Source organism: Sinocyclocheilus rhinocerous, unplaced genomic scaffold, assembly GCF_001515625.1.
Source record: "Sinocyclocheilus rhinocerous isolate Xijiao unplaced genomic scaffold, SAMN03320098_v1.1 scaffold50, whole genome shotgun sequence".
In the NCBI taxonomy this organism is placed as follows: Eukaryota; Metazoa; Chordata; class Actinopteri; order Cypriniformes; family Cyprinidae; genus Sinocyclocheilus; species Sinocyclocheilus rhinocerous.
This window is the reverse complement of record NW_015641057.1, coordinates 1,751,943-1,779,580: the sequence shown is the minus strand read 5'-3', so window position 1 is coordinate 1,779,580 and position 27,638 is coordinate 1,751,943. Positions and strand designations below refer to the sequence as shown.

The following is a 27,638-nucleotide window of genomic DNA, read 5'->3' as shown; positions in this document are numbered from 1 at the left end:
GATCTCAGCTGATGTCTCTCTTGGCTCTTTTTCACTTTCCACTGGGAAGAAACTCCCAATCACCATTGAGTCAGAACATCTTTGGAATTCATCACTCTTCAAACCAAAACCTTGAAACCATCAAGACTTCCATCCGAGACTGCATCCGGACACTCGTTCAACTACCAAGGCAACGCAAGTATCGTACATTTAACTAAACGAAACAGAGGTTTAGTATAAGTGGTAGACCCCGTTGTAAAACGGCACTGATGGTTTTCAACTCAGGTGGTTCTGACTCATTTTCCATAACTGCATTCTCTGGTTTCTCTAATGGCTTCATTCATCCACTTTAGCTCCTCTTTTGTATGTTGTATGTGTGTGTGAGTGTATGTATGCTTGTTTGTTTGTTTGTTAGACTAGTTTGTGTTAGTGTTTAGTTAATAAAACTCCTGTGCACAAATTACATGAGTTTCTGATTCTGCCTTGCAAATTAATTGTCCCTTTACGATTTTGATCCTTACTACATGCTCTAATGCATTAATACTGTATGAAAGTATTTTCTGTGGTCACGGAAATATCCCTCCTAGAGTTGATATGAACTTACACTGAATGTTCGCTTGACGAACAGATTGGTTGACGGCAATTTAATTCTGCTACAGTTACTACTGGCAGCTGATATAAATAATTGTAATTAATCATAATTAACTGTAATTATTTATATACATTTCCCTTTTGAGCAAATTTGCTACAGGTGAATTAAAATGATTATTTATTTATTTCAGTAATATTATTATTATGTTATTTTGCCATTTTATTACTTTTAGTAAGTATAGTACTTCAGCTTAAACATTTCAGTTTAAACGTTTTAATTTTCTTTACTTATTTATTTTAACCTCTTAAAACCAGTAAATGTAACACAATAAACATAACGTTTCGTGTACTACTACCAGTTCTGTGGAAATCTTCAGAGCTTCACATATTTGAGAACAGAAAAATTACATTACTGTGACAAAATCTGTCAGTAGATTTTAGATCTGACAGAAAATCTGCAGCTTTTATATTTCCATTTTAGTAAGTTTAGTACCTCAACTTAAACTTATGTCATTTGCAAAGGCAACATTTTTTTCCCAACACAAATATGTGAAGCTCTGCAGATTTCCACAGACAAGTAAACAAGTAAAATAAACAAGTAAAATAATAACAAATAATATGAAGAGTTCAGATGCAAAAGCCTCTAAGTGCCGTCTGAAATTTTCTTCTAAAATGAGCATTTTTATCAGGCTCCTATGTTTATGTTCAGTTATTTAAAAAAAACTATTCATTGCCTATTCAAGTGAAATTACTGAACCTACACACAGGAGCCTGATAAAAATGCACTTAGAGGCTTCTGCATCTGAACTCTTCATATATGGTGGACAGAAAAGCATTAATAAAGTGGTAGTGACTCTGAGATTGATCTGAACACATAAACACGCTTACGTCCTTGTGCAGTGTCACTCGTGGTGCCCTTAAGGTCTCTGTTGGCGTCCGTGTGCAAAACCCCGAACCAGTCTTTGAGTCTGGATGCTAAACTTTTCAAATCAGCATCGCTGCAGCCTACAGAAACACACAAACACACATTTAAATGAGCACGTCTGTGAGCTGATGATATATTTATCTGTCTGACTTCACAATAGTTGTGCAGGAGACACAGACACACACACACACACTGAGGAACTCTGATTACATTCTGCTCTCCAAACAATGCTCATTTCTATTTACACAGAAACAATTACAGTCCCTGAACAGAGAGACTCAACAGACACAGGTCAGAGATCAGAAGAACATTTCATTCCACAAAAGTTTCTCCTTCACGGCTCTGGAAACTTAATGGAGTTAACTTTTATTGTCAATAAAATATGTTTCACCTAAAATCCCAGACCTAAATGAGTAACTTGTCATCTAATTAGAGCCTAGAGCTATGAATTCAATGTAGAGCAGTTGAAATCATCTGTTCATATTAAGATCTCAATGCTATCTAGAAGAAATAACAGATATGAAAGCTCTCATTCGTGATTCTTCTGTTATTATGAAGTGTGTGAGTGACTGAAACAGCAGGGAAGCCTCAGCAGAATAAAATCAAGGGCTTTATTCAGATGGTAATTGTTTTTTTGTGATTGTTTAAGGTAATTTCAGCTCTTACAGCTGCTGGTCTGTGATTTTATTGCCGTCTGAATCGGAAATGTCAGTGATTTTCTCCTAAAAGCCCAGGAGAATATTCCAGACCGAATACGCTAGTGTTTCTGACAAACATCGAGGTCGCATGTTAAATTAATTCTCATCTGAATCGACATGTCTGAATTCACGAGGAGGAATTGAAGAGCGCCGTAGGGCGGCTGTTTGACACTTTCACTGTAATGAGAATGTGAGTTTTTGCCGTAATGGGGGCTTGTTTCAGAGAATTGCTCCAAATGAACTACATGAATAAAATGATGTTGTTTCCTCGATGAGATTTGCCATGCTGGAATAAGGTCACGTGACTCCTTGTGAATTAATTGACATTTGAATGTTTAACAACGAATTCAGAACTGAGCTATCGAAAAACTGGAAAAATAACACTAACATCCTGTCTACACAGGAAGTACCTCATAGACCAATCAGCTGGTCTTATAAATTAAGTACTTATAAATTATTATAAAATTATATTCAGAAATACTTAGTTTATTAGTTACTTATAAAATAAATATTCACAGAAATAAAATCAAATATAAAAAACATCATTATTTCACCTAGTTACAACATTTATCATTTTCATTTAGTTTAACTTGATGTACTATATATACTATATGTAAAACAATGTACTAAAAATTACAAAACAATAAAAAACAAAACAAAATTACATAAACTTGTACTAAAATTAAAATAGATAATATAATAAATATAATTAGTGCTGTAAAACAATTAATCGTGATTAATCGCATCCTACATAAAAGTTTTTATTTACATAATATATGTGTGTGCACTGTGTATATTTATTATGTATACATAAATACACACACATACAGTATATATTTTGAAAATATTTACATGTAAATACATTTATATATTTATATTTTATATTATATATAAATATATTTAATATGTAAACATAGCATATTTTTCTTAAATATATTCATGCATGTGTTTGTATTTATATATACATAATAAATATACATAGTATACACACATATGTAAACAAAAACTATTATTTGGAATGCGATTAATCGTTTGACAGCACTAAATATAATATAATATAATATAACTGATCTTACAGTTAGAAATAAAAGATGATTAGTAAGCCAGAAACATCACAAACAGCAAGGAGTTTTAAATATATATAAAAAAACTGGCAAAAATATATCCATACAAACGCATTTATTTTAATTTTTTAAAGGATGATTTAAAACAGGGCATCTGTCAGCCAAAGCTGAAGAAACATCTCTATTATTTGCAAAGGAAGCGATTTAATTTTGAATGCAAAGTCTTGTTTTGTTGGTCTATATTCAGTCTTACAGCACTGTAACACACACACACACACACACATTCTCCTCTATATAATCCTGTATGTCTCTATATCTGAGAGTGTTGGATTATTTTGGTAGTTGTGTGAATCACACCTTTGAGCAGGAACCAGATAACACTGCAGTGTAATTCCTCTATTCTGCTGATATATCTGTGCTATGATACATCGCATCATATCTCTGTGTGTGTGTCTGTATTGCAATCATAACTCTGGTTTACACTATTCATAAAGCAGCAGAAACACACTGTGCCAGTGGGGAGGATTATGGAGATTACCTTTAGCATGTGTCTCTCTGTGTGTGCGGCCAGTAAACACGCTGGACTGGGAAAACATTAATAAAGTGTTGATTTTATTTTCAGAAATAGCTGAAGATTAACCAGCTGACTGAAACTCTTTGAGACTGTTGAAACGGCGACTGCAGTAAATCTATGAAACAGCTGAGAAGAAAATCAGGGAGTGCGAAGTAAATGTAGGCTGCTTCCCCACAAACCTACATAACTTGTAAAATCGATACAATATATATATATATATATATATATATATATACACACACACACACACACACACATATATAGGCTCCTGTTTCCCCACACACCTACATAGCTTGGAAAATCTATACAAAATAAAATAAAATAAAAATAATAAAGGCACTATTATTCCCTTGACACTACACAGGACAAGCAGTTCTGTAGAAAGATAAGATAAGATAAGATAAGATAAAAAAGACTGCAATAAATCAGCTTTCTGATGTGTGTAACTGATTTTTCTTTATTTTTACAGTTCCATCTAGTAACGGCACTTGCGAGACGACACACTTCACCTCTACAGACGAGTGTGCTTGACTGCAGTCATGTGACAAAGACTTTCATGAAGGAGGAGGAAGTGCAGTAAAGGCTTTGATGGTGCACCATGAAGTGCTGTAAAATGGGTCTCGTTACCATGGCGACTGATGTGTGTTGTGTACGCACTCTAACGAGCCTGTAATGTAATTAACCTACACAGAGATAAACCCTAATGAAACGACACACGCTGCAGCTTAACCAGAGACAGACACACAGCTCTGCTGTCAACGCCTGCCAAAGTCTCCAAACAATAGACCAGCACTGAACACACACAATGTGCAATCACACTGCTGCGCTTACGGAGAGGACCTCAGTGAAAGCATCTTCTTACACAGAACAAGCGCATGTTTAACTTCAGTATAAAGGTGGAAGTCTGCAGGAGTCAAACTGAAGTGTTTAAAGTGCAATAATTCAGCTGAATTGTGTTGTTATAGTTTTGTGACAGAAACATGTCACTTCTATTTCCACGAACATCAGTGCAAAGCTGCAAACTGGAAATTGGCGAGTGTCAGGAGGGAAATGGCTTTTCAGAATAAGCCACCTGACTGATAGAAAGCGATAACGCACACACACTCTCAGCGCTGTCCTTGTTCCTCAGATAAACAGCCAGATCTGAGAGCAGAGAAGAAAAAAAAGACTCATCTAGAAATAGAAATGTGCTGTGTCTGTGTGGCTAGAACAGTGTTAATTTCGTTGAGGAATCATTTTCGTCAACGACATATTTTTTCACTGACGACAACGAGACTATAACGAACTAAAACTCTTTTTGAATGACAAAAACTATGACGAAAATGTATTGATATTTTCGTCAATGAATAAAAACGAGACGTAAATGTTAGGGAGGGACGATTTGGGAAGAGATTCATTCAGAACGAATCTGCTGCGTGGTTCGGAGGTTAGATGCGTACATATGAACCGGCGGGACATAAGCTGACATACACTTGCTGCACGTCGCATAAAACGTTCAAAAATGTCAATATGTGGGAGTAAGAGAAGAGCAGACATATGGATAAATCTGACGACGCAAGAGAGAACTCAATTTGGTCTGGTTTTCTGAGCGCAGACACTGAAGCATACACAAAGACAGAAAATCACTCACTGCTCTTGACTGAAAAACTTTAGTAGCCTTAAAGATGAATCTAAATTTATTTATAGTAATAAATATGTCTGCTTGAAAGAATGAAGAATGTTGTAAGCAAGTTGTTATAAAGAATGCATTTTATATAACCACTGGTATTTCATTGAAAATAAAACCATGTTCATATTCCCTTATGAGAAGTGGTTTTATTTAATTTTAACATAAAGGCATGTTGTGTGTCACCGCAGTTAAATCGGTGTCTATCATGATAAAACCTTAATATCAAACCTATATAATGAGTTTGGAAATTTTAGAGAAATGCTTAATAAATGCATTACACTGTAACTAACCCCATTTTTACTGTAGATTTAGTTGACTAAAATCGTATGATATTTAGTCAACTAAAACTAAAAAGATGACTAAAATATGACTAAAACTAAATGGCATTTTAGTCAAAAGATTATGACTAAAATTAAATCAAAATTTGCTGTCAAAATTAACACTGGGCTAGAAACATACTCTACACATTTATGCAAACATGCAACCCGTCTTCTTCTGTGGTCAGATTGTCTTTCTGATCAAATACTGTCATGATGAACCAACAATTCATTAAACTAAATGTAAAATGAAAGAGTTAACAACATAACATTTAGTGTCAGATATTTGACTCTAACTGAAGTCTACTGCACCTCAATGCAGGTTTATCATGTACAGGAACACATCATTTTAATATACTGGCCAAGCATTCATGTCTGTGTACTTGTTTAAAGCACATTTCTGGCCTGGTTTTGTGTGTTTCTGTTGAGTTTACAGAGAAAGGGCACAGGAATACAACAATGAAGGTGAAACCAGCATTAGTCTCTGTCCATGTTCATGCTGTAAAGTTTTCTTTGATATCTGCTTTTAAACTTGCATGTGAACCTTTTTCTCTCACTTTCATAACACTTCAACAATAATCAAAGCATTAAAGATAAACAACAATTATTGTGTTTGTTTTATATAGGTTATATTTAAGTTGTGTTCTATCATCTAAAATGTGGTGCGACTTATATTTCAAAGCAACTTATACAGTGCCTTGCGAAAGTATTCATACACTTTCATTTATTTCACGTTTTGTTATGTCGCTGCCTTATGTTGCAACCTTAACAGCCTCAAGTCTTTTGGGGTATTATGTGACAAGCTTTGCACATCAGCATTTGGCAATTATCTGTCATTCTTCTCCTTGCCTCTTTACCTCTCAAGCTCTGTCAGGTTGGATGGGGGCAGACGCAATATTTGATTGGGTTCAAGGCCAGGCTGTGGCTCGTGATTAAACGCAACTTAAAGGGTTACTCCACCCCAAAATGAAAATTTTGTCATTAATCACTTACCCCCATGTCGTTCCAAACCTGTAAAAGCTTTGTTCGTCTTGGGAACACAATTTAAGATATTTTGGATGAAAACCAGGAGGCTTGTGACTGTCCCATTGACTGCCAAGTAAATAACACTGTCAAGGCCCAGAAAAGTATGAAAGACATCGTCAAAATAGTCCATCTGCCATCAGTGGTTCAATCTGAATTTCATGAAGCGACGAGAATACTTTTTGTACGGAAAGAAAACAAAATTAACAACTTGATTCAACAATTCGTCTCCTCCGAGTCACCGTAGCGCCATTTTGGAGAGTATCCACTGAACGTAAAATGTAAATGTAAATGTTTCTCCTGTCTCCACATATGATAATGGAGCTCAACTAGAGTCACCATCAGCTTCTTGGTCACCAGTCTAGACAAGGCCTTTCTCCATCAGTTGCTCAGTTTGGCCAGGAGGCCAGCTCTAGGAAGAGTTCTAGTTGTTTCAAACATCTTCCATTATGGATAATGAAGGCTACATGATTCTGAGAACCTTCAATGAAGCAGAATTGTTTCTGAACTCTCCCTCAGATGTGTGGCTTGATGCAAACCTGTTTCTGAGCTCTACAGGCAGTTCTTTTGACCTCAGGGCTTGGTTTTTGCTCTGCTATGCATTTTCAGCCGTTAGACCTTTTATTAAGATGTGTGTGCCGTTCCAAATCACACCCATTCAATTGAATTTGCCACAGGTTAACTTCACTTGAAGTGTAGTAACATCTACAAGCAATATGAATGCTCCTGAGCTACATTTCAACTGTCCCAGATAAGGGTTTGAATACTTATGCAATGGAATCATTTAAGTTTTTTAATTTTTAATAAATTTGCAAAGATGTAAAAAACCTGTCTTTTGCTTTGCCATGGTGTATGGAGTGTAGAATGATGTGGGGAAAAAAGTAATTTAAAGCAATTTAACGTAAGGCAGCAACATAACAAAACATGAAAAAAAATGGGTGTGGATACTTTCGCAAGGCACTGTATATGCAATTAACGGCAAGCATGCAAAACGTCCAATTTTATTCGCTATTAGTTTTAGATGAATACCACAATGAATTGTTTTTTTTTTTCTATTTCATTATTTTTCTGTTATAAATACCATTAAGTTTATAACATAAGGAAAAAAAAATAAGGAAAATGTGTCCTGCTGAATTAATGTAGTTGTTATGTATCCGGTCCATGAACTTCCGTCTGCTAGCCATCAGAGGTCACCCTTTCCATTTTCACTGACTCTCGCACGACACTCTGTTGCATATCACCCTGGACTACATATCCCATCATTCATTGCACTGATTGCACACAGCACTGATTTCCAGTGTGAGGGATGCACCGCTGGTGTCTGCACGCACAGCTGGTATCCCCAAACCCACTCACTCTAACCGTTCTGTTCATGAACTCATTCCCCTGTCTGCAGCACTTCCCATATGGGGGGTTGCTTTATTGTGTATCTGGGCCGCGTACTCCACCGCCGATTTGCTAGAGGCAGCGGCACCGGCTACAACATCTCCAGAGGTGGCGGCTTACGCTGCAGAACCTCCCGAGGTAGCAGTGTTCGCTGCTGTGCTCCCAGAGGCCATGGTATCCGCTGCAGTCTCTTCAGAGGTGGCGGCGCATTGCTGCTGCTTTTAAACAGCATGTTCTCTGGACTGTAATGTCGGGTTTCGCTCGAGATCACAGGACTGGTGAGAGAAATTACAGCAGAGAGTCTAATTAAATCACTGCATTAACTAGTTGTTCAATTTAGTTCCATTACGTACTTCAAAGAACTATTGTTGGGAGAAATCCAACCATGTTTAACAGTTAAACTTACACCGATTTCAATATCTACAGCACAATGGAAAAACTTAAATGAATTTCTAAGGCCACTAAATGATCAACGTGATCAAATCTTTACTGTTAAACCTGTTGCACACAATCAGACCTTTTGTCATCTGACTGATAGTTTAGACTTTTTTAGCAAGTAAAAGGTATTTTAGTTTAATTGTACAAACGTCCACCTTCAGCTTGTGCTTAGTGTCTTTCTGCTGTCAAATCTTTACTGATTTTTATCAAGCAAACCTATAGGGTTACACTGAAAACCTGGAGAGGTTTCTAGTCCTCTGTTTGATTGACAGGTGAGTTTTGGTGCTGACGTGTCGCGCTGTCGCAGTAATTAAAGGCCGCTGTCGCCAGGCTCTGATTGTTCCTGTACGCTGCGAACGATAACTGCTGATGCTCACGCGGGACAGTCGTCCTCGTCTTTAAAGATAAACGCTAACAGCAGCAGTCACCATTCACACGCTCCGCTCCAGACGAGATGATGAACGCATTTAATTCAGACATATGTAGATATTAGTTAATCCTCCCAAAACCATCTCTCAGAGTGATTAACGGCGGGACGGGCGAGATTACACACAAAACGCTTCTCTCCGTCTGCTGGGTCAGCGGTAATGACATCAGATCGACCGTTTGATGTCACATATAGAGCGTGAGAGATAGATTATAACATTTAATTAAAAGCATAGATCACATATTAATGAAAACTGTCACCGTTCACTCACCAGCGTGCATCCTTACAATGAAAGTGGATGCTGACCAAGGCTGTTAAGTCCAAAAAGCTTTATAAAAGTATGATTACAATAGTTAATATTGAACTATTGAACCTCAGACTTTGTGTGAGGAACAAATCCAAATTATAATCACTACACTGAAAAATCAATTAAAATAATAAAAACAAATAAGTTAATAAATATATTAATGAATGAATTAATTAATAAAGTAATAGGATTTATTTAAAACTGAAATCACTAGTAAATTTCACAAATAATTATAAAGAAACGGCAAGTAACACTGAATTCAACATTAAATTTTTAAGTAGAAAGACAGCAACAATACTTTCTTGTAAAATGTACTCCAATTAAAGTTTTGAATGCCACTATATTGTATATTAACAGGCTGGGAACGTTGTGTGTGTGTGTGTGTGTGTTTTGTGCATACAAGGAAATTAATCCTGGAACTTGTGATTATTACAAGGTTATTTGATGACCAAATAAAAAAGATTTTTGACAAATGTACTCCAATAGTTTTATTTTATTTGCAATTTTGAAAAGTAATTTTACAGTGCATTTGTTAAAACTCTCCCATGCATAGCTCTCAAATCTTATCTGATAAGATCAGAAATATATTCATGATATTTGGTTCTAAATACAAAAATATAATAAAATATAAAAATGTTTTATTTAATTTTTATATATATATATTTTTTCTTCTATTTAATTTCTTATTTTCCTTTAGTTTAACTTGATATACTAAAACAATTAAACTAAAACTGAAATAAAAATGTGTGAAAACTATAGACATTAAAAAATATAAAAATGACAAGAAGCTTTAACTAAAATTAAAATGAAAACAGAAAATATAAGAAATAAAAATATTCAAAATATTTAAGAAAACTAATAGCATCTTAATACTAAAATTACCCTGCATTTTCTAAGAAAATATTTCATTTTTTCTACTTCAAAAGTTACTTGCCATTTCTTTGTAATTAATTGTGCAATTTACTACCAATTTCTGATTAAAAACCTTTCCTATACCAATTTTTTTTTTGTATATGATACTTTTATGGAGTGTTTTGTTGTTTTTGGAGCTCCACAGCATTTGTCTCCATTTGCTTTCACTGTAAGAAAGAAAACAGCTCGATATTCTGCCAATAAGTGTGTGTTTCAAAAAAGAGTCATACGGATTTGGAACAACATGATGATGTTTCTCTAAACAAATCTTGCACTCAAGTGTTTTTTAAACATTTATTTTTAATCCACACACACACACACTGTAATCTATGATCATTTAATATCATTATGCACTTAAATTAGATCCCAGCAGCTGAACAGTTTAATAAGAGCTTTCAGATGACAAATGTGGAGGTGTGTGTTAAAGTTCAGTATTACATTCTGCAGTATTAAAAGAGTTTTAAATGCACGCTGAGACTTCTGCTCTCTAAAGAGGCTAAACGAGCATGATTTAGTCTTGTTTAATTAGGAAAGAACAGGCCAACAGATCACAGACTAAACATTTGCATGAACCCAGAGACAGAGAGAGGAGGAGAGAAAGCAACCAAACACAAACTTTGTTCTATCTAAAACTAAAACAGCCATTTACTCAAACTCGCCTGACTATCTTTATGCAACACAAAATAAGATGTTTCACGCCATGTTCACACTGTTCTGCACCAAGCAATAAAAACATATGGTAACCAGTGATGATAAAAATGCACAATAAAAGTCGTGAATATGTGCTTCTAATTTGCATATGCACATTTTTAATTAATACATTTGATGTCAGTGGCATAAGTTGATATTAGATTGACAATGACCAAGTTTGAATGTTTTGAACTAAACAAAACTGCGATTTGAGAAACATTTGTCAGTGGATAATGATGTTGTATTAATATCATTGATATATTATTATAGTTTCTATTTTTAATTCATTTTTAGATTTTCTGTTTTCAGTTTGAGTTAAAGCTCTAGTATTTTTATTTATTTTTTTACATTTTTGTTGATTATATTATCATCATCATCATCATTATTAGTATTTTAAATAAACAGTTTTTACAGTTTTATTTTATTTTTATTTATTTATATTTATTAATTTACCTCAGCTTAAACTAAACAAAAATGAGAAATTTTAACTTGGCAACTATAGCTGAAGTTGGTTGAATGAATTAATAACCAAGCAACCAACCTTGGAAACTAGCTGAAATAAAATGCTTTTTATATAGATTTTTTTTTTTTTTACAAATATATACATAATTTTTTTTTGTTTGTTTTACAAATTTTTAAATTAAAAAAAATAATAATAATAATGGTACTCTCGTGAACATGCATCAAAGACTGAAACGGAGGAGCAGAAATTGTTGAATAAAGTTGTTATTTTTGTTTTCTTTGCGCACAAAAAGTATTCTCGTAGCTCCATAACATTACTGTTGAACCACTGATGTCACATGGACCATTTTAACAATGTCTTTACTACTTTTCTGGGCCTTGAAGGTGGAAGTTCCATTGTTGTCTATGGAGGGTCAGAAAGCTCTTGGATTTCAAAAATATCTTAATTTGTGTTCTGAAGATGAACAAAGGTCTTACGGGTTTGGAACGACATGACGGTATTTTCATTTTTTGGTGAACTATCCCTTTAAAATTGTTGCATCATATGGCTTCAGAAGGTTTGGAGTACAGTGCATGAGTCATATTGACTATTATGATTATGGTGTTTCTGTCCTTTCTGACAGTGTCTAGTCACTGTTCACTTTCATTGTATGAACACAATCAGTGAGTCTCTGGGCTCTTGTTGGCTGATGGTCAAACTCACCCGCAGATGACTCGAACAAAAGCTTGTATTGCTGAAATGAATTTGACAGACAGCAGAACCTACGGCCATGGTCACATCTTTTTGTTACTGGACTGTTGTCAGGGTAACAGGTGCAAAACACAGGTGTGGCAGCACAGGTAGGTGATCTCAAAGGTCAAAAGGGCATCTAGAGTTAAAGTCCTGCTGCTATGCATCTGAATTCAATTATGACCCATATGGTGTTATGAATGAACACACACACAGTGAGAGTTTGTGATGGCGAGTGAAATGTGTCATCGCTACAATCTCATTTGACTATGTTAATTTGCCAGATAATAATAATTTGGGTATTTTCTCCAGGGATCTGCATATCCTACTGTAATTACAGTCAAAGTTTTATTCATGAACAGACATATTTAGAGTTTAACTTAATTTCATAGTTTTGAGGTTTATGTAAAATTTTAGTTCATGAAGTATTTTGAAAATAATATTCAATTACAATTAATACAATACAATTAAATATTCAAATTTCAAATTAACACTATAATAATAATAACAATAATAATAATAATACTAAAATGTTATTTTAAACGTAATTATTTAGATAATAATAATTTTTTTCCGTTTTAATTATTATTTTTTTTTGTAGACCACTGTTTTTCAGCACTTTGTTTTCCTACAAAATAAAATGACTGCTTAATTTTTGTTAAACTTATTAAATGTGTAATATAATAAATTGTTAAATTGATCTTGGTAGATTTCAATTAATTAATTAATTAAAATGATTTAAATTATTTTTTAAATCATTATTTATTAATTTTTTTAATGAATTGAACAATTAAAACAGAATTAAGACGCTTTTGAATTGGGGGGGGGCGGGGGTAAGCAGAAAAAATGGAATGTGGAGGAAAAAATTTACTGTAATTTGGAAAGAAAGAAAATAATAAAGATTTTTTTTTAAAGTGCCCTGTTTTGCTGACATTAAAATCCTTACTTTTCTCTTGTGTGCATTTTGGTAATCAGATAACATTACTTGCATATGGATTACTGATGCAAGTTTTATACTACATTTTAAAGTAGCCCCTTCAGCCCCAGACGTTCAGCAAGGTTCTCCAGCAGACAGATGGCAGAGTTAATTTGCTCTTATCGGAGGGCTTTGACATACAGCTGCAGAGATTTAACTCCTGATGGAGGTCCGTCACTCTGGCATGTTTGCGTTTCTCTGCCTGGAGCTCTGCTTAATTAAAATGAAACTGGGAATCTGGTTAAAAGAATTAATCTCTTTAACCGAGCAGTTTCGGTAAATGCAAATCAAGCGTGCGAGCGTGTGTGTGCGCATCCTGGGTAGGAGCATATGTTGAGTGGGTGTTGTCAATGATTCAAAAAACCTTTCTCTTTCTCTTTCTGTGTTTCTGGAGGCTCAGGATCTCATCCAGACCGTGAGCAGGAGCAGCAGGAGCGTGTGAACATGCAGAGGACGATGCGCTCGTGCTGCTCACGGCTGGTGGGTGGCCAGTGGATGAACAGGAACGGTTCAGAGAGTGATGAACTTGAGAAAAACTCAGATCTTCAGTGATTCATCTCCTGCCAGGGTGAAGGATTATGGGTGTTTCGTGACGGAACACAGATCAGCAGGTTGGAAAATACAAGTGGATCAAACCGAGAAGCTCAAGCACAAATAAACACCAAACAAACTCAAACTACGCCCGAATTAAAACAGCTCAGAATGTAATTTCTGCACTTCAGAAAACAATTTGAATTTCACGAGCTGAAAAATCCAAGCAGTCTCCCAAAAGCCCCAAGCTCTTCTTCCTATACCTTACATTTCAATTAGTTATGTGCAATTAGTAAAATATTATGATGTTTGCCAGACAAACATTATGTGTTCCTGAGACGCAACTATCAAACAAACACACACAACTACAAACTCTTTGCAAAGACATATTCTCAATATTTATTCAGCTGAACGATTGACATCAAGGTATATAGACATACAATCCTTCAGTTGTGCTAACACTCATAATTTATTCATTTATTCATTTCCCAATTGAATATATGAAGGAGGTGGCTGGAATTTATTAATTTTGAAAATGTTTTCAGTATATTTTTACAGGTTGATAACCTGAACAGAATAAAATGAATGCAGTCTACAATATAATACACACACTATTGTAAACTACAGTATCGCTTGGATATATTAAAAGTTTGAGTACTTCCTACTTTACCTGCATACATGCATCAGAGACGAGACGTCAAATTTTGGTGCATCAAATTAAATTTAATAAAGTGATTCTATATACACAGAAAGCATATCAAATGCAGGTAAAGTGTCTACTTTAATGTTTCAAATAACTTTTGTGAAAATAAAATATCAAAATATGGGTAAAATTATGTTCCATCTCTATTCATCGTAACAGATATATTTATGTAGACATTAAACAACATACTTATTCTACCATGTTCTTATTAAAATATATAAAAGAAAGATTGATCATACTAAATTTTATTATATTTTAAATAATAAAAACTTCTTGCTGACAAATGGGTAGAACCTAGTGATAGTGGCAAAGACTGGTAAAGATTTAAATGACAATTCGTTTTTGGGCGCTTTTTGTTATATTAACTATTGTTACAATGAATGACATTTAGTGGGTTTCTGTAAATCATAGTAAAAATGTATGATAGTCATAATTTTTTCCTCAGAAAAAAATACAATTAAACAGTGCACATTTTAATGTACAAAGAAAAAAACAGAAAGCTGCATTAAACTTTTATTGTTTTGATGCTTGAAAATGTACTCGGTTACTAACGTGACCTCGGTTCCCCGAGATATGGGAACGAGTACTGCGTCGCTTAGATGCTATGGGAAAAGTCCTTGTTTCACCTAAACCTGAAGCCTTTTTTTCAATAATGCAGTTTAACTGCACGTCCATTGGTTCGTGCAGTGTATTATAAAACGAACCAATGTCTTGTCAGTGGAGCTGCATGAGCCTATGGCCACGAAGCCCGCTAGAGCCCGCCAGAATGGGCGGGGCCTTCTGGCTATATAAGCGGGCATTTCGCCATAGGATCCTCAGGTTACTTCGACTGAGTCGTGCAGCTATATAGCACGGCCAGCAGTACTCTTTCCCATATCTCAGGGAACCGAGGTTATGTTAGTAACCGAGTACGTTCCTTATCGATAATTTACTCGTACTGTGTCGCTAAGATGCTATGGGAACCAGTACAATCATGCCATGCTATGGTAGAGGAATGACTAAGTATATAACTTGCCCTATGCACCTAAGGGGCCCAGAGGGACAAGTATAATGAAAAATCCCCTCAAGGCAAAAACGGGCTAAACTCACAGAGGTCACAGAGGCCTGGGTGATTGTTCCACGAAGACTCGTACTGCCCTGGCACTAAAGGCTGGCTGGGAGCGTACAAGTAAGCAATCCTGGTGATTTTGAGTGTGTTACGGCCAAACCCTGCTCAGAGCTGGTCCTGCCTATGGCAGGTGTGTGTCAACTATGCAGAAAGGACCCTCGCCTGTTAGGCAGGGATGTCCAGGTTGTAAAACCTAGCAAATGTGGACGGCGAGGCCCAGTCGGCCGCCGCACAAATCTCTGCGATAGACACACCGCTAGACCACGCCCAAGAAGAGGCGACACCTCTGGTGGAGTGGACTCATACTCCAATGGGGCATTGCAGGCCCAAGGAAGAGTATGCTAGCATAATAGCATCAACTATCCACCTAGACAGTCTCTGCTTCGTGACCGGATGCCCCTTGGTGCAGCCACCGAAACAAACAAAGAGTTATTCCGACTGCCTAAACGGGACAGAATCAATGTAAATTCTCAGTGCCCTGACGGGGCAGAGTAAATTCAACTTCTGAGGGAGGAAGCGCAGAGAGTGTAATAACCTGTGCTCTGAATGGAGTGGAGAGCACCTTAGGTATATAACCATGTCTTAGGGTGCATTCACACTTGACATGTTTGGTTCAATTAAAACGAACTCTGGTGCGATTGCTCTGTTAGTGCGGTTCGTTTGAGTAAGTGTGAACGCTGCCATCCAAACACTGGTGCGCACCAAACAAGCGGACCGAGACCGCTAAAAAGATGGGTCTTAATAAAATTCTAAATAATATATTTACACAATGTTTGTGTGAAATAACCTATTTAATTTTACGCTTATTTTAATGTGCCATTATTAAAGCAGCTGTTATGGTGTGTGCACACCAAAAGCGAAGCAAATATTTGCATCGCATTAATCGCTCTAGGTTACTCGTGGGATGTTTTTCGGGCCACTCGTGCAGATAAAACCAAAGTCCCTTTCAAGGAAAGTCTGTTCACTCGGCCGCCATATTCGCAACGCCTCCGGGCAGCTCAAACAAGAACAAGTCCTATCTAAAGGTGCGTTCACACTTGTCATGTTTGGTTCGATTAAAACGAACTCTGGTGCGATTGCTCTGTTACTGCGGTTCGTTTGAGTAAGTGTGAATACTGCCATCCGAACCCTGGTGCGCACCAAACAAACGGACCGAGACCGCTGAAAAGATGGGTCTCGGTCCGCTTCCAAACGAACTCTGGTGTGGTTCGAATGATATATGAACGCAACACGGACCAAATACTTCTAAACGAACCAAAAACAGGAAGTAATGCCAAGATGCGACGCTATGCGACATGATTTGACGACACGGTGTAACCAAAACAAAATGAGCAGAGGGCAAACGTGGAGCAACGATGAGGTAAAGTGCCTTTTATGAGCTCCTTGTGAGTTTGCAGGTGGTGAAAATAAAATTATATGTACACGTAAGATTAAAAGCGCGCTTAGTCCACAGGTGGCATTAGGTGTGTTCGACTTAAAGCGGCGCTGAGCAGACCGAACGGTTATTGGGGGCTTTGATATCATACATCCGCGGCGCCGCTTTAAGTCTAACGCACCTTTTGTTTGGGGTGTTCGGTAAGTTCCGTCACAATATATAAGTTATTCAAGCCGACCAATCAGGTTGTGAACGTATCACTATGCCTTTAGTTTCGGTGTCTTTAGGTTCGCTGTCAAAAATGCCAATATGAACGCTAAGTGGACCAGGACCAAATGTATCATTTTCCTTTTTGGTCCGGACCAAATGAACCAAACGAACCAACTAAGTTGTTCCTGCCCACCGATTGGCTAGCTATAGGAGCATGGGAAGCCGCTATAGCTGCTACATAGACCTTGAGCATGGATGGGGAGCGTCCCTTATCCAGCAGCTCTTGCAGGAAGGACAATATCACTGATATGTCACAGGAAGTTGGGTCTTCGTCGCGGGTTGAGCTCTAGGCGGAGAAAACTGACAATTTAAAGGCTTGGAGGCGTCTTGTAGACGGAGCTCTAGCCTCAGAGATAGCATTTAGAACACGCTCGGGGAGGTCTGCAGGCTCCCATCAAGAGGCCAGAGGTGCAGAGCCCACAGCTCGGGCTGGGGGTGCCATATTGTCCTGTTCGCCTGAAAGAGGAGATCCCGCCTCAGGGGGATGGGCCACGGGGCTGCTACTAGCAGCTGAGACAGCTCCGAGAACCAATGCTGGTTTCTCCAGAGCGGGGCCACTAGGAAAACCTTGTGTTCTTGTTCCCTGACTCGACTGATTACCTGAGAGAGCAGGGGGATCGGGGGAAAAGCGTAAAGGAGGAGGTTGGGCCAGTCGTGGGCCAATACGTCCCTGTCCTTCGAATAATAAGTTGGGCAGTGAGAGTTGTCTTCTGAGGCGATGAGGTCAACCTCTGCCTTGCCAAAGATCTCCCAGATGTTCTGAACCATCTAAGGATGGAGCATCCACTCCTCTGAGGGGACATTGCTCCGTGACAGCATGTCTGCTCCTCGGTTCAATTTGCTGGGTACGTGCATTGCTCTCAGCGAACGCAAATTGAGCTTAACCCATTCCAAGAGGCGCTTTACCAGAATGAAGAGGCGCTTTGAGGAGAGCCCTCCCTGGCGATTTATGTAGAACACCACGGTCATGCTGTCCGAGCGGACCAGCACATGGTGTCCCTTTAGGTCCAGCAAGAAGATCTGAAGGGCCCGACATACTGCTAGCATTTCCAGGCAGTTGATATGTAGCCCTCCTTTCACTTTTGACCAATGGCCGAAAGTCGGTTTGCCATTGCACAGAGCTCCCCAACCCATGTTGGAAGCATCTGTTGAGACAACCTTCCTCCTGCAGACCGTCCCCAGGGCCTCGCCCTGTTCCATCCACTGAGAGTCTTTCCAAGGGGCCAGAGCTGTTACACAGGCCTGGTACACCTTGATACATAGGCGTCCGTGACGCCATGCATGGGATGGAACCCGTGGTTTCAGTCTGTACTGAAGGAGCCGCATACGAAGCATGCTCTGGCGCGATTACCACCCTCATTTGGGCTGAGTTGAAAACTGCTCCCAGGAGCGAAATTCGTTGGCTTGGGGACAGTGTGCTCTTGGCAAAATTGACCCTGAGTCCCAGGCATTCTAAGTGGCTGAGGAGGAGGAATCTGTGAGACAGCAGCTCTGCCTCCGAATGGGCTAAGACAAGCCAGTCCTCGAGGTAGTTGAGAATGCGGATTCCCATCTGCCTCAGAGGGGAAAAAGCCGTGTCCTTGCACTTCATAAAAGTGCGAGGAGCCAGAGACAGTCTGAAGGGAAGGACCGTGTATTAATAAGCCACTCCCTTGAAGGCGAATCTCAAGAATCACCTGTGATGGGGGCTATCTGGATGTGAAAGTAAGCGTCTTTCAGGTCCAGAGAAAAGAACCAGTCCCCTGGGCGAGAGGATCTGCTTTAATGTAGTCATCCTGAATGGCCGTTTCATAAGGGGGCGGTTCAGGCATCTGAGATCGAGGATGGGCCGCAGGTCGCCATCCTTTTTGGGGATGAGGAAGTAATGACTGTAGAAACCTTACTCGCTCTGAGCTGGAGGAACCATTTCCACGGCTCCTTTTGCCAGTAAATTCATCACCTCAGAACGCAGGACGTGTGCGTCTTTGCTCTGAACCGAGGTGGGAACCACACCGCTGAAACGCGGGGGTCTTCGAGCAAATTGAAGTGAATAATTTAATTTTATTATGCCCAAAGGAGTTGGATTAATTTGAGTAACTGGTCGTTGTGCGGGGACACAGCACTCGTGATAAGCGGAAGAGGAAACCTGCTCTCTTTTTGCAAATGTTTGTGTTTTATTTTGCCCGCTATAAAAGCGGATGGTTGCTTGGGCACTTGAACGGCCCCAGAATTTGCATCAAACACCTTGCATCACCTTTGGCACCCGGAACTGAACGGGGTGATTGGAGGCGTAATAGAGGCAGCTTGGGGGGTGGTCTGGCTGCAGCGAGACTTAGCCCCTTCCTCTTCCTGTCCCGCACTTCGGTCGCACTTTGCAGCTCCTTAAGTGCCGCGGGGTCAAGGCCAGACTAGTCCATGCAAGAGAGGAGTTTGGCCTGAAAGACCTGAAGGACTGACATGGAGTGGAGCGCCGAGGCCGCTTGTTCAGCCGAGGAGTAAGTGCGTCCAGCAAGGGCTGACATCGTCCTACATGGCTTGGACGGGTGGGTGGTCTTTGCCTTCCAGCCGATGGCAATGGTTGGACAGAGATGTGCAGCCACTGACTCATCCAGGGGAGGCAACTTTTCGTACCCCTTCTCTTCAGCGCCGTCGACCGAGGTGAGGGCGGATGAAGCGGAAGTACGCAGGTGCGCCGAATAGGGGGCATGCCACGACCTAGTGAGCTCGTTGCGGACCTCTGAGAAGAACGGAGAGGCTCGCTGGCGAGGGGCCTGATGGTGCCCCGACAGGAACCACTCATCCAGGCGGCTGCGGGTGGGCTCCTCCGGCGGAGACCACTCCAAGCCCAGCTCCTCCACAGCCTTGGACAGGACGCGGAAAAGTTCATGCCCGTCTTGGCTTCGCTGGGCTTGGAAGACGTCAGGGGGGTGGGGTCATTTGTCAAGCCTAACAGCTCCTCCGCATCTGAGGCAGCCAATGACATGCTGTCATCCAGGGCATCATCCTCGCTCTCACCAAATGAGACTGGTCTGGGTGAGAGAAGAGGACAGGAGAAGCCTCACTATGTGGAGAGAGTGAGGCATGCGGGGGCTGGGCCGACGTGAGCTCACTCGTCTCTGTTCGCTGAGTTCCTCTGCCCCGCTGTTTTTTCTTTGCAGTCTCGTTGGAGGAAGAAAACGGGAGGGCGTGAGGGGCGGAGTCGCTCTCTGAAAAGAAAGCTATCCGCGAGCGCAGAGAGGCGAGAATCATGTCCTCGCAGTGAGGACATTCCATCTCTGTGAGTGCCGCTTCAGCATGGGCTTTTCCCAAGCATGAAACCCACTCCCCGTGACCGTCAGTGGCGAAACGGCATTTGTAACAATGCTGTCAAATTTGCTCTTTTAAAAAGCTCTTTTAGGTCCCCAGATGGTGGCAGGGGATCGCTGAGACCGTGGCTGCTGCAAACGCTGAAACAGCTGAGAAAGCAGCGAGTCAGCCAAGCAGAGAGGTCTTAATCCATTGTGAGGCTTTTCAATGGCTAAGGTTTTCGAGTCTCGTAGAGCGAAGATCTTGCAGTCGTCGCTAAAGGAGAAGAAATCTGAGGATCCTATAGCAAAACACCCGCTTATATAGCCAGAAGGCTCTGCCCCGCTGCCGAGCCATTGGTTTGTTTTATAATACACTGCACGAACCAATGGCCATTGCAGTTCCACTGCTTTAGGAGAAAAAATGACTTTTTTCCATATCATGTTAGCGACACAGTACAAGTGAAGTATCGATAGGGAACACCTTTTTTCATCTTTGACCCACATACAGTATACTCATGTAAAATGATATATACTACATTGCAAATCTCAGCTGTGTGACTGTTTATATTGTTGCAAAAATGAAAACTGTATTATCACACAGCTCTATTTTATTTATTTGCATACATATAGTCATGTAAAGCGATATAAAAAATGTGTGATTTCTTTATTTTGTTGCAAAATTCAACTATATTATCGCACGGCTCTATATATGAAGTTAGATATCTAATTACTTCCAACTTTATTCACATACATACAGTATAATTATATACTATATATCAAATCTAGTACAGTCACACAGGGTGATATATACTATATAGCAAATCTCAGCTTGATTTTTTTTTTTTTTCACAAAATGTAACTATTATCGCACGGCTCTATAAAGTTGGATATATAACCAACTTTATTCACAGACATACAGTACACTCACATGAAGCAGTATATACTATATATCAAATTATATTTTTGATTTAATCACAAAATGTAATGTATAAAGTTAGATATATAAGTATATCCATCTCTATTTGTATACAGTATACTCAAGTAAGGCGGTATATACTATATATCAAACCTCAAATGAATGTAACTAAATGCAACTATATTTTTTTCCTGCTCATCTGCTAAATGCATCTATAAGACATTAAGATATTAATATATTATAGACATTAGCATCATAATTTTCTGTAAATCTGCATGTAATGTAAAAAGCGCTATATAAATAAAACTGACATTTTCAGGAAGCCTCTGCAGGCCACATGTATGATTGGGGGTTTAATCTGAAAAAAGTCTGATTAATTAATTGGCTTGCAGTCAAAGACAGGAAAAGGGAGAATAAAACACCAGCTCTTACTTCACTTATCGTCCTTCCTCTATCGTTACGAGCAGAACTAACAGAGGGAAATGCTGATAATGAAGATCATTAATTAATTAGCTGCGCTTTCCTTTTGTCCCTTTTCAGTTTCCCTGTGTTGAACTTTGAGCCTCTTTTACTTCTTTTAATCAAAGTCCACAGCATTCCTCCGGGCCTAAATGCAACTATATTTTTTTCCTGCTCATCTGCTAAATGCATCTATAAGACATTAAGATATTAATATATTATAGACATTAGCATCATCATTTTCTGTAAATCTGCATGTAATGTAAAAAGCGCTATATAAATAAAACTGACACTTTCAGGAAGCCTCTGCAGGCCACATGTATGATTGGGGGTTTAATCTGAAAAAAGTCTGATTAATTAATTGGCTTGCAGTCAAAGACAGAAAAAGGGAGAATAAAACACCAGCTCTTACTTCACTTATCGTCCTTCCTCGCTCGTAACGAGCAGAACTAACAGAGGGAAATGCTGATAATGAAGATCATTAATTAATTAGCTGCGCTTTCCTTTTGTCCCTTTTCAGTTTCCCTGTGTTGAACTTTGAGCCTCTTTTACTTCTTTTAATCAAAGTCCACAGCATTCCTCCGGGCCGCCGCTAACAGTGTGTGCGCGAGATTTCATGACGAACCGAAGAGCACCACGGTTTTCTGATGATTCATAAAGTCTGGCAACAATGCAAATTCAGGTTTTTACATCCACGCACACACCTTCCCACCAGGAATTGTGCAAGTGTGTGTGTGTTGGCCACATTGAATTATGGGTAATCAGAGTATAAAGTAGGACGTCCAAAGGCAGAACACTTCTGTTAAGCAGAAGAGTCACCTTCAATACACACACACAAATGTAAACGATCAATGCAAATGTGCAGGATCTCAGGTGGTTCCACTAAAACTGCTGAAAGTACTGAGATCTGTAAGTTAAATATGGCACTGATTCCACAATGTCTCATTAACAGTGTTTGCTAAGACAAGCATCACTAGTACTAGTATTAAACTTAGCGTTTGTGCTCTAAATCATGTGTCTTGTTGAGGAGAGTTGTGCAGATGCAAGATTTTCACCCACTGGACCAGGAAACAAGTGAAAAATGACCAAACATGTTAAAAACCAAAACATTTTTCCAAGTTGCAAATAAAAGAGATTATTGGAGTACACTATTTCAGTCTTTCTACTTCAAAACATCACATTTAATTCAATGTGCTATGTGTCGAGTGGGCCGGGGGCGGGGCCGAGAGCCGTGGGAGCGGAGAGAGGCCGGTGGAGTTTAATGATAATGAGTGACACCTGCGCCACTCACCGGTCTCGAGATCCACGGAGGAGCTCCGGAAGGATAAAAGGAGGAGTGACGACAGTGGAAGACGAGAGAGGACCAGGCCTGGAATTTATTTTGTGTTTTGTGTGCAGCAGTCATCCGCGAGGGGCTGCCGCTTACTTTCATTTTATTGTTTGTTTATTTTTATTATTAAAGTGTTGAAATGTTCGCCGGTTCCCGCCTCCTTCTTCCCATATCTACGAACTGTGTTACATGTTACTTGTCATTTCTTTTTAATTAATTGAAATTTACTAGCAATTTAACTGAGTGAAACATTTTCCACACCAAATCAGCAATCACGTTATCTTAAGAACCCGAAAACATCTATTATAAAAAGTACAATATGATCAAAAAACACCACTTTGCTTTATGACTTTGCTGGAACAAAGAATAAAGAGGAAATCTATCAAAATGCAACATATATGAAATATAATATTTACCATTATTGAAAATATAATATTAAAGAAAATGTTATTTCAGTCTTTCTACTTTGACATTGAATTCCTTGTTACTTGCCATTCCTTCACAATTATTTATAAAATTTACTAGCAATGTCTGAGTGAAAATTGTTTCAAAATAAATCCTACATTATTATTGTTGTTGTTATGTATTAATTTTTTTACTGTGTAGCTTTGCTAGAAAACAGAATCAATAGGAAATCCATTGAAATACAACATAAACTTACTAAAGCTCTTAAAGGAGTTATTGTGCAAAAAATGTATTTCATGCTGAAATATTATACTGCTGTACCATGCACTCTAAAAGATGATTTTTCAAAGTTATAAACAAAGGTTATTGCAGTGCATGTTATAAGAAAAATACTATTTCAGTTTCTACTTTGAAATTTCATGTTAAACTCAATGTCACTTCTTGTTTCTTTGCAATTATTTGGAAAATTTACTAGCAATTTCTGAGAGAAAATTGTTTCAATGTAAATCCTACATAATGTACAGTATGTGGAAAATAATGTGTTTTTTTAACTTTAAACCGCATAAACACATTTCATTACACCAAATACACAAAATAATGTTCTTTTTAGCAGCATCATATGACCCCTTTAATATTATTATTATTATTTTTTTAAAGTTTGCTGGAACACAGAATAAAGAGGAAAACATTGAAGCTTCATTTGTTAAACTTAGTTAACTACACTAGTTTAACAAACTAAAGATGAACCATTTGGTATTTATTAATAAAAATGTTAATTTCAACATTTATTAATACACTTTTAAAATCAAAAGTTGTGTTAACATTAATTAAACAAACTAACATGAACATTTTTTTATCAACTAAAATGAACAAAGATTAATAAATGCTGTAAAAAGCATGTTGTTAAATTTTATTTTATATTATTTATTATTTTATTAATGTCAACAAATGGGATCTTATTGTAAAGTCTTATGCAAAACCGATCATGATTGGTGTCACAAACATAATCTCCTTAACATATGACTGCCCACATTTAAAGCATATTTAACACTACTGTCACTCAGTTAACAACAAATAAGTCTTAAAGCTACAGTAGCATGAGCCAGAGAGAATATAAAATAAAAACAATAGCTGATTTTGATGCAAAAAAACTCTGACAAACATTAGAAGCACACAAGCTGGTGTTAAAGGATACATATTATGCCCCTTTTTACAATATTTAATATAAGTCTCTGGTGTCCCCAGAATGTGTCTGTGAAGTTTCAGCTCAAAATACTCCACAGATAATTTATTATATAATTTTGAAAATGCCTATTTTGAGTGGAAGCAGAAACACACTGTTTTTCGGGCCTGTCTCTTTAAATGCAAATGAGCTGCTGCTCCCCGCCCCCTTTTCCAGAATAGAGCTGCGCCATTACAGTTTGCAGAAAAAGGCTTCCCAAAACAAAGTTACTGGGTTAATCTTTTTCACGTTTCCTTGGTTTGTAGATGCACTGGGAACCTGATTATAGCACTTAAAACCTGGAAAAGTCAGATTTTCATGATATGTCACCTTTAAATAAATGAACACAGACACAGTCTAATGAAACCTGTAAACAAACAGCGCTGAATAGCGTATTTATCATCTCCTAATGTGAAGTACAGACAAGAATAATGTTTGGATCACATCAACCTGCCTGAGAGAGCTATTGATATGTCTGACCTTTAAAATGAAGTGTTTATGAGTACGAGAGAGTCGAACACTCCAGTGACATTTATTCTGATGTATTAAAACCGCCATATTAATGCTCGACAGGTGCACCTGAGATTCAGGAGGAATTACAGGATTTCCAGAATGTTCTGCAGGGTTGTGAAGAAGCCCGAAATACACCGACATTCACATCTGTGTTTGATGAGCTTCTGAAGCCCTTCATTGTCAAGATTAAGCTCATAAATGGTTGTATATTATAGATACAACTTAATGGAATAAATGGAATCGGCACACCAAAAAAGACAAAAATGAGAAATGTATATTCATTACCATCTAAAAGTTCGCGGTCAGTAAGATTTGTATTCTTTTATTCAGTAAGGATGCATTGAATTGATCAATGTTACAAAATATTAAGTGTAATCAATGTTGTTCGTTTGAACTTTCTATTCATCAAAGAATCCTGACAAATAAAATGTTTCATGGTTTCTGCAAAATATGAACCAGCACAACTGTTTTCAACATCGATAATAATCAGAAATGTTTTCGAGCAGCAAATCAGAATATTAGAACGATTTCTGAAGGATAATGTGACACTGAAGACTGGAGTAATGATGCTGAAAATTCAGCTTTGCATCACAGGAATAAATAACATTTTATAATATATTCACATAGAAAACAGCTATTTGAAATTATAATAATATTTCACAATTTTACTGTTTTACTGTATTTTTGCAGAAGAGACTTCTTCTAAAAACATTTTAAAAAACTTGCAAATCACAGTTTATTGTATAGTAAGACTTGAAGCTCAAAATCCCCAAATATTCAATATCCATAACATTTTAAAAGTCTAGCAGGATGGAAAACTTATTATCATTTAAAACAATCTTCCAAAGAAAACATGTCTTGCTGGAAACATTTCATTTAGATAATACTTCTAAATTGCTGTTTTTTCATTCCTGGAGACACCATACCTTGTGTTCGGTTAATTGTGAAATTATGACGAAAGGAAACAAACTAATATGTTTTACATCTGTTCTATCCAGCATATGAAGACACATGGTGAGAGATGAAGATATTCTGCATAACAGAATGACCCAGAAACTCACATGCACAGACACAGATTTTCCACTGAAAGCCTCATATTGCTGTTTTTCCTCTAAGGCCCAATGAAGAAAGATGAGCGTGTGTGTGTGTTGTATTATATTGTGGTGTAAAGCGTGAAAAACGATTCTTCAAAACATAATGAGCGAGTGTTGTTCGCCGTGCACACACTCATCTCTCTACAGTAGTTTCTCTCAGGTGATCCCTCTATTTTTCACTTTTTTCTCCTGCTGTGAGTAAAAAATCTCACAGGTGTTTCTCTTCAGATCGTATCTCTCTCCTGCTCTCCATCCGTCCTTTCATCCTAACAAACCCCATTGCCCATCTCCATCCCTTCTGGCTCCATCTGTAATAATCTCCACCTCGTTGTCTCTCACTTCCAGCATCTCCAGGAGCTTCTACAGCTCGGCTGGTTGAGATCACAGGTTTGATTCCATGCAAGTCGCTTTGGATAAAAGCCTCTGCTAAACACATACATTTAAATCTCCTGTAGGGCCCTCTTAAATTGTTTTTTTTTTTTTATATATAATTTTTCTGGATTCTTTTTTTTTTTACTTTACTGGTTAAATTAATTTTTAGTCAAAAGTTAAACAAAAATTAAATTTTTAGGGCTCTATGAAATCAGTTTTTTTCTGGATTCTGTGATTTCTGAACTGGTTTTTGTGGTTTCATAAATTTTTTGTCATAAAAAAGCATGTCTAATTAATTACAATCATGAAAGTTAAACTATTTAACAACAATTAATTAAACAAAAGTTTTAAAGGGCACCTATTATGCCATATTATCAAAAATAGTGGTGATCAAAAGAAGGCAGAACACATTAACCATTTAATTCATCTTTTAAAATTAAAATTCACAAATTTATTATTTTTTTTTTTTTTACCAGAGTAAAAAGAGTTTAAACCAGAGTTTATTATTAAAATTAAAACAAGGGGATTTTTTGATATTCCTAAAAAAAGTTTTAATAGTTTAATTATTATCACTTTTAAAGTACATTCTACAATGCAGTGGGGAAAGTGCCTGTGAGAAGAGATGTGTTGATGATGTGTGTGAGTGGTGGTAAAAGTGTAGGGGAAATTGCTTGGAGAAGGTGTGAGGAGATTGGGTCTAGTGTGGACTTGAGCAGAGAAAGATGAAAGCAAAGAATGAATATGAATATGAGACAAAACTACAGAATATCACATTATATTTTTAACTGTTTCAACACATACAGGTTTTACCAAATAAAAAAGACAGCACTTTTAGGGTTCATCCCTGCATGAGTATTGGGACAGATGAACTTAAGGCAGATGTAAAAGATTAAAAGCTATTATTTT

At 37.8% G+C, this 27,638-nt stretch overlaps 1 protein-coding gene across 5 annotated transcripts in view; it reads right to left on the bottom strand.

Moving 5' to 3' along the window:
- LOC107754483 (testican-1-like) overlaps positions 1–27,638 on the bottom strand; it is a 216,949-nt gene that overhangs the window by 4,775 nt on the left and 184,536 nt on the right. For all 5 annotated transcript variants that reach the window (XM_016570945.1, XM_016570946.1, XM_016570942.1 and 2 more), the window contains one exon: positions 1,459–1,575. In XM_016570945.1, the coding sequence (XP_016426431.1) occupies positions 1,459–1,575 (117 nt within the window). The remainder of the gene's footprint in view (positions 1–1,458; positions 1,576–27,638) is intronic.